An 8,510-nucleotide genomic window follows, 5' to 3' on the forward strand; every position below is an offset into this window, starting at 1 on the left:
CCCCTCCCAGCTTCTTGTGCACCTCCAGCCTTCTCAGTTGGTAGAGCACGAGAAACTGAAAAGTCCTTGACTAGTGTAAACACTACCTAGCAACAACTAAAACATCGGTGTGTTATCAACATTGTTCTCACCCTAAATCCAAACCACAGCACTGTACCAGCTACTAGGAAGGAAATTAACTCTATCCCTGCTGAAACCAGGACAGTTATAGAGTCTGCTTTACTTACACAGCACCTGTTCACCAAGGAGTTGGAAAATTTGTCATACTACTTTAGATTTGAGAAGGAATTAATCAATTACCTCTATATATATCATTATATATACCCCTATCCTTTATACAACTATAAAGCAGAAATTCTAAACTCAGTAACATCATCCAATATTTCCAAGCAATGGGCAATACTGAAAATACATTAATTACTGTATGGGGTAAATTACTTTTTCCTATGAACACTTTCTCACTGCAGCGACATCCATACAGAAGTGACCACATAGAAGACAAAATGACGTGTAAAAAATCGAGTAATTTTTTTAGGACTAAATTTAGTGTACTAACAGTCACTGAAAATTTACCCCAGTATTCTGGGGTAATTCATTTAATGAGATAATTAATAATTCTGGGATCATTCATTTAATGAGAAGATCATTGCATTCTGTTATATATACCTCAGCATTATTCTTTGATTCAAATGTATCAAAGCAATAGTGAAGATTAGAGTTTCTGCCTCAAAGGCAGAGTGAACATGTAAATATTTGAGGTCACTGATTGAGGTACAAATAGAAAATTACAGACTAGTGAATGCAACAATCTATATAGCATATGTGGTACGAGACTGGATACACTTATTAACCTTATAAGACCTTTTTCTGAAATAGCCGTGGTTAGGCAAGCTGGTAAGAGCACCTTTTTTTCTCTTATAGGTAGAATAACATGAGCTTTAATGTGATGAGAAAAAAGTCGGTTTAAACTCTGTAACAAAAGGGTACGCTTTATAGTAACTTGCTAAAAAGAGCTATCAGTCTGATTTTCAGTAATGCCAACAACCTCCAGCATTTGTTCAATATCCCTCATTTTTACACGTGATCAAACCCTGTCTTAAGTTTCATGCCCAAGAGATTTTACTAGCTTATGGAACCCTGGTTCAGTCCAAAGCAACAACCTCCCTTCCCCATTTTCCCCTTTTACATTGCTTTTTCTGGGAAATTTGAAAACCCAGTACAGCAACTTGCAGCTCACAGAACCCATCACACCTACCTAAACGACTGGACTGTCATGGATCACATCTAGCAGATGTGCCACAAACAATTACTAAATTAACCAAATCACTTAGATGTTGTGAATTATTTATTCAGCTTTAATGATGCCACATATCCACATTCAAATCCTTCCTTTAAAATACCTAAACTATGTGAAGTAGAATCTCTGTTCATTTCCTGCCGAGTGCTTTTTTGTTCAGCCATCAAAACACAACCTTGGCGATCTGACTTCAGAGTAACAAAAAGAACAGAAAATTACTTAGTTCTTGCTACAAGAGAATTCTTACTGAGGACAATTACAGAGTAAATATAATAGTAAATTTCTATTAAATACAGCCAGAAATAAAAAAGATTCTACACTGTGACCAGTAAAGTGTCATCTGATTAAAAGGCCTGTCATGCAGCACAAAAGATAAGTAACCATAAGGTGAGATTTTTGGCAAGAAAACCCATGAGCCATTCAGAACTTTTTGGCTAGGTATATGTTTACAGAAACTTCTTAATGCATCTTTTGTCATGAAGTAGGAACATGCTTTGTTTTGAAGGGAGTTTATCCGAGGAGCGTAACATGGTATATAAACCCAGTTCTGCAGCAGCAATGGTATGGAGGGGCAGGCGTTCCAGGTTACATGGTGTGTGTACACTGTACATATTTCTTTACCAAAAATTTGTATTTAACATCTCTGGTATTTGCAAAGAAAGCCGTACCAATGCTCTGTCCCATTTGTAGCCCTCTGGATAGGAGGCATTCTAGACATTAGAGAAACTTTATGATAGCTTTCAACTAAGCCTGGTTCTGCAAGGACCAATGTTCCAGAGAGGACCCATCCCACTTTACTGCCCTGCAGAACAAATATGGGAAGGGGGGGTTGGGAACTGTGCATCCACCATCCCCCGATAAACCAAAACAAAAACCATAGAACAGTTCAGCAAAGACTGTCTAATTACTTTGCACAGCTTATTAGCACTCCAGCTCTAACCTAGAATATGTAAGTACATACTTGCAACATGCTGCTCTTTCTAAAAGCAAGTTGTTTTTTACATACGACAGACTCGCATGGGACTGCCTACCAAGCATGTTGGACTATCGTTGTACGGCAATGGTTTTCAGGCACATCGAATGGTATTCTTAGCTGCCGTATTATTGGATAAATTCTACTTTAGTGAAAGACTTGAAAGGAAACCTCTTACATATGGCAGATACGCAGAAAGTACAGTAATTCTAAAGGAAGTCAAAAGTATTGCTTTCCACTATTATGTGTGTTATGTAGCGTTTCAATAGCTATTGGTCATAACAGGATGCACGACTTGAGCTAGTGTTTATATTAAAAGTATGCTTATGAAGCACTCAACCGGTTTGATATGTGTCTAAGGCTACCAGCAGGAGTTGAGAGCATTTGTGCCTCTCAGGAATTGCTTCAATTTGCGTTGCAAAACCCATCAAGTTTTCAGTCAAACTTAGTGCTGTCACGTTCAGTCTATTTTTATAAAATAATTGACCTGGATATTTATTTATCCTCTTGAGACTTCTACTGCCATTGAGCTGCCTCTCATCATCAATGATCTTAATCCTAATTCTGTTCATCTGGGCAGAATTCCTCTTTAACTTGTTTCAGCCTATAGAATTATATTTTATGTATCATCATTAAAGATGTTAGCCTAGGCTATCAATTTTTTTGCCATTAAATTGGAAAGTAGAGGTCTTACCTAGGATGGGGAAAGGGAACCAGATAGACAACTTGCCTTTCACTTAGCCTGAAGTGTAGTATTACAATAAACAATTTTGCTGAGTGAGCAGTAAACATGACTGTCAGAGTTTTATACAAGTTTTACTAAATGGTTATAAAAAAAGAACTAACTAAAAGGACACCTTTGTCTGCATTTGGCTTTAGGGTTCCAAATGCTCATGGTGACAACAGACTGCAGAAACCATTCAGGAACACTGTAATTTGGAGGTCAAGCGAGTCACAGTAGCAAAACGTAGTGTTAGATTTCAGTGCACCAGTCCTGCTTGCTCGCTTCTTTCAGTGGATTTATTCAGTTCATGTGCTTTAAAGATTAAACAGCTCGCTAGTTCAGGCCTTGCAACATATAGTGGGTGGGTGCATTGTCATCACCCTAGAGATAATAGACCAATACCACTGTCACAGGCTTGCATTTGGCATATGAAGGGGAAAAAAAATGAACACAATTAAGTAGGCTAACAACAGGAAATTTTAAGTAAGCACTGTGGAAACCCTTCTCCCTGTACACTTCAGAGCAATTCTTTCATTTATACGCTTACTGAAAGGAACCAAAGCTGTGTAGACTGCATCCTCTCTGAGGGATTAAGCCATGGTTCTGCACCGACCTCACATCTCTTAGGAGCTGAGTTGTTCCGTTTCTAACAGGACTTGAGCCTTTAGGTTTCTCTTTTTGGGGGGCGGGGAGGGGGAGGAAATCACCCTGCTAAAAGCATATCTGCTCTCTACAACACTCAGTTCACACATATTAGCCGCTAGTTAACTTTGGTGTCTCTTTTATGTTCCATACGGCAGCTCCAATGTACTCAGCAGGGTGGTTTTCAGTAGCCGCTACAGAGTGCTTTGCAGCACATCAAAAAGAGCTTCCTCGGCTTTTTATCTCCCGAGTCACTTGTTGCTGTTAAATAGAGGCCGGATTTCACATGAGGACACATAAGGAAAAAAGAAGGAGTGGGGGTGGGCTTTTTGTGTGGTTTTTTGGTTGCTTGCTTGTTTTGTTTTTCCTTAGGAGTGGTTTACACTTTGTTTATGTAGCTGCCTGTATTAAAGTATTTCACATGAATACACATGTGAAATACACAATAATACACACCTATGTGTGCTCTACATGGTTTAGAATAGAGGAAAAACATTGTCTCCACTGTGAACATCCTCCTTCCTCTACCCCGAAATCCTCAATGGGAATAGAAGGCATTTGGGCCCATTCACGTGAAGGAAACCCTTGACCACTGAAATAAATGGCAGTTAGGCAGAAAGAAATTCCAGCTCAGCATGGCAGTATTTAAGCCTTAGTGCTTTGGCTTCCTCTACCTAACAGAGCTCTAAGTTAGGTGACTAGGCCCCATACAGAGTCCTTGGGGAGAAAAAATAGGCACCAAAGAATGGGATTTGCAAAGTGCAACCAACAAACTAGGTGTTTGCCCCAGCCCAACTGCTGAAGCCAGCTAGACCTGAGCATCCTAGCTCACTTCTCTTCATAAGCATAAAAGCTGTTCTCAAGATGGAGAGCGCAGAGTTTGGGCAAGAAGAGTTGCACCAGGGAAACGTGTTTTAGCTGTCATACTTTACATAAAAAGGAGAGAATTCATTCGCTTCCTTCACTTATGCTAATAAGTTAGAAATGACAGGAGAGGTCTAAAAGTACCGTACCCAGAGTCATATCCCAGGTCCAAAAATCAGGCAAGTAATGGAGCTAACCAGAGTCTCCCATAACTGGTTAGTCTTCTGACAAGACAGAAAGTGGGACAACTTCCTTCTCCTACTTCCTTAGTGCAAGATCTGAGCTGAGACAAGGACTAACTGATAAATGAAAGATACAGAACTAGTTAACTTAAATGACAGCAACGCAAGCACCTCCAACATCAGTTGGAAGCACAGGGAAGTTGATCTCAATTTGGGGCTTAGGCAGAGACACTTGTGGTAAACTGTAATTCCCAATTCAAACACACTGAGCTGACCCTGGGTGCCATGCGACACTGAATCTATGCAGAGAAAAACCATAATCAACAGTTTTCATTAAGAATAGAAACCATCTGTTTTGCTAAAAGAAAAACCCAAAATGACACAACTGTTTCTTTTGGCAATGAGAAAATACCCATTACCTTAGAGTTTTATATCTGAAGGACTTAATTCAAAGCTCATTGAATTCATCAATCTCACCACAGCGAGCTTTAGAAGGCCAAAGTAACTTGGGGGTGGTAAGTTTAGGATAAGGGAACAAATAGCATATAATAAAGCTTTGACTAATTTCCCATCCTAGTGTCTTCAAATCTCTTGTATGTCAAGCAGTTTTATTGCTTATAGATAGCTTAGAGCTTCTGCTCCCACCAGACACCCAAATTTAACTACTAGCATTATTAATATGAATGTCAATAACAGTTATAAAGCAGTGGGACAATACATTCACTTAGCATTTCATCATGGAGGTATATTAAAATGCCTACTGTATGCCTGTCTGTCTAGTAATCAGTGAAAATTGTAGCTAGACTGCATGTAGGCCTACCAAGGAGGATTTATGGGAGACTCATGTTTTGAATTTTGTGGATTACTCTAGAAATGGTCTCCCTCTTACCCAAAGCCGTATTTACAACTTAGAGTTTTCAAACCTAATTCTGCATTTCATTAGCCAGTCCCAAATATGTTTTTAGAAGTCACATCTCAGAGAAAGAAGTACTTACTAAGTATTACTGGTAGGAGAGGAGGAGAGGGGACCCCAGTCACCTGTCTGAACGAAGCAGAACCTGTACTGAATGGCACAAGCTACCCTTGCCTGAGGAACAGCCTTCTCTGAATAAGCAAACTCAGCATTTCTATGGGATTTATGCCAAAGTCCTTGTGATTATAATAGAAATCTATCACAGTTATGACTTTCTAATGCCAGGTATAACACAGACTTGAACAAAACTGATAAGGTGGGGGTTTTTGTATGGGGTTGGGTTGTTGGTTTTAGGGTTTTTTTTTAATAGCAACTATTTTTTCTCCCGTTGTATAAATAAGTAATTTAAATGTGGCAGCTCTTTCCATACTTCAGCTGTACTAAGCTGTACTGACTTACACTCCGTTCTTTGATTTGCAGATTAAGCCAGTAATTCTCTACTACACAAGTCCAAGATACTCTAGAGAAAGACAGACTTTCAGACTTATATGCAGATTACTCTGTTCTCTACATCTTGGAAGAAACTTCCCAGACACTAATGTGTACAAGTTATCTATTATCTTTATTGGACAGGAGAGAGGGTGAAAGAACCAATTGAAACCAGAAAGGAAAGAAATGTAATTGAAGTCACCTACATGATGATTTAATTGTAATTTAGGTCTATATAGTTAACTGTGTGATAGCCCCAGTGATTTAAGATTTGCTGCAACTCAACAGTGAAGACAGGCTTTAATATGGCAGTATTAAGCTGAGACTTGAACAGAGAGTCAATACTGAGGATTAGCAGCATGAGATTATAAAATACAGTTCATTTCAGAATTCAAAGAATAAACTTTTTTTTGCATTTTATCCTATATACAGGACACCCCTGGCCAAGCCACTGGTCCTCTTTTGCCTTTTTTTGGTGTTTCAGAGGTGCAGCAGAGCCACTAAGCTAGGTAACTAAAGCAAACAGGAAAGCTCTTGGCTCACGGTTAAAAAGCACGGCCAGAAACACAGCTCGATTCTAGAAACCCCATTTGCTGAAACGGTAACCAGGCAATTGAGGCTATTCTAAACTGCATCAGAGATTAAACCAGCCTGTGACAAAGGGAACCTTCACTCCAAATCCAACCTAGTGCTTATCTTGTCTGTAACTGAAACGGCATTGCTACTGTGAAAAATGCAAGTTCACAATGTTTAATCCAAACACTTCTTTTTCTTCCCATCTTTAAAGGGAGGTCCAATCCAGAACCGAAAATCCAAGCGTTGCCTGGAATTGCAGGAAAACAATGAAAATGAATTTGGATTTCAACTCGTCCTTCAGAAATGCACTGGACAACGCTGGTCTATAACAAATGTCTTGAAAAGCTTGTCATCATAGCAGACTAAATTTTTTACCCATTTCTTTTGCTACTGTGTAGCAAATATTGCATTGTTGCCTGCTGTACTGTATTCCTCTCGCGCCCCACCCCCCTGGTTCCTTCTCTCCTCTTTTTTGTCCCTTTGATTTTATTTTGTGAGTGTCTGGAAATTGGGTTTGTGGGCTGAAAATAACACATTTTTATTTCACAATGATGTTTTCATGGCATTTATAGAGATGTTGAATGACAGGTGATGGGTAGGCTATCCTAAAATATTTTACAACTGTAAATAGGAAACAAATGGAGAATATTTATAACTCAAACTTTTATTGAATAAAAAAGTCCAAACACTATTACTGTCTAGCTGTCTCCATGGAAATCGGTTTGGAAGTTAAGTGGTGGTTTCATTGTTTTCATTAACCCAAGCCTGATCTTGGCAAGCAGCTGCTGAGAATCAGTATTCTCTAGACTCATGGTAAAGAGTCCTACCTGCACACTAGTAGCTACAGTGAGGGAGGATTTTTCTCTTCCCTCCCTCTAGGGAGACCTGTCTAGATCACTGTAGCTATTAGTGTGCAAATATGGGGGTGGGGGGGTGTGGAGGTTTATAATACGCACCCACATACTTTTCCTCACCGGTACTACTAAATAAAATCACAGAGAGAACCCCAGGGCTCAAGTGAGGCAGGGAAGAGAATTAAAAAGAAAAAAAAAAGCTACAAGAGAAAAGTGCAGCTACTGGAAGAAAAATAGGGGAAAAAAAAAAAACCAAACCTGAAATTTCTCAATGGGTTGGGCTCTGTTTCAATGACTGCACTTCCCTTCCAATTGTTTGTAGTTCTTACAACTTCTTTTTGCCTTTTTTTTTTTTTTAAATGCACTGTTCCCTGGCTACCGCAGACTTGGATAAAAATGGCTACATCCAAAAGCAGCAGCAAAAAGTATGAATTCACTCTGCCTTTCTCCCTATCTTTAAGGAGGTGTGAATGCAATGCCGTATCACTTCATCTCAGCTAAGACTGGGATGAGGCAAGGAAGAAACAGTCTGATGAGATAAACCAGAACACTAGGATTACTGGCCTCTCTATTTCCAGCTGCTTTCATTTGTATGCAAATTCCTTCTCTTTTATTACTCTATTTGTTCTTTTTATTCTGTTGTTTGTTACCTTAAGTAACAGTCATAACATATTTTGGAGCTGGTTATGTGCCAAACTGCCTTTTACAGACTGGCTTCACAGTCAGGACCAGCTAGCAGTATTGTTCCTCGTGACTGTTTAATAAGTCATGTGGCACGTTAATTATGTGTTCAACCTTCTGCTATATATAGTCACCATACACCTGCTTCTCAGAGAAGAAAATGCTGAGCCAACAACAGGAAAACAGTAACAGCCAATAAAGACGGGCTTAACACCTGCACTTTGGCCGACTTCAGAGGGCCCTCAGGCCTGTTTGAGTGAAAACTCCCATTAAAATTATAACCCTGAAAGAACATCAGTAACCTGAGTGTCAGGG

General features: G+C 39.4%; 1 protein-coding gene across 1 annotated transcript in view; it reads left to right on the forward strand.

Annotated features, from left to right (window-relative positions):
• The window catches only part of GALNT18 (polypeptide N-acetylgalactosaminyltransferase 18), a gene marked incomplete at its 5' end in the record, with an annotated part of 136,870 nt that extends 129,519 nt beyond the window's left edge, over positions 1-7,351 (forward strand). The window contains one exon of the mRNA XM_009329316.1: positions 6,872-7,351. Coding sequence (XP_009327591.1) covers positions 6,872-7,018 — 147 coding nt within the window. The remainder of the gene's footprint in view (positions 1-6,871) is intronic.
• Positions 7,352-8,510: the final 1,159 nt, after the last annotated feature.

This window comes from Pygoscelis adeliae, unplaced genomic scaffold, assembly GCF_000699105.1.
Source record: "Pygoscelis adeliae isolate BGI_AS28 unplaced genomic scaffold, ASM69910v1 Scaffold437, whole genome shotgun sequence".
Lineage (NCBI taxonomy): Eukaryota > Metazoa > Chordata > Aves > Sphenisciformes > Spheniscidae > Pygoscelis > Pygoscelis adeliae.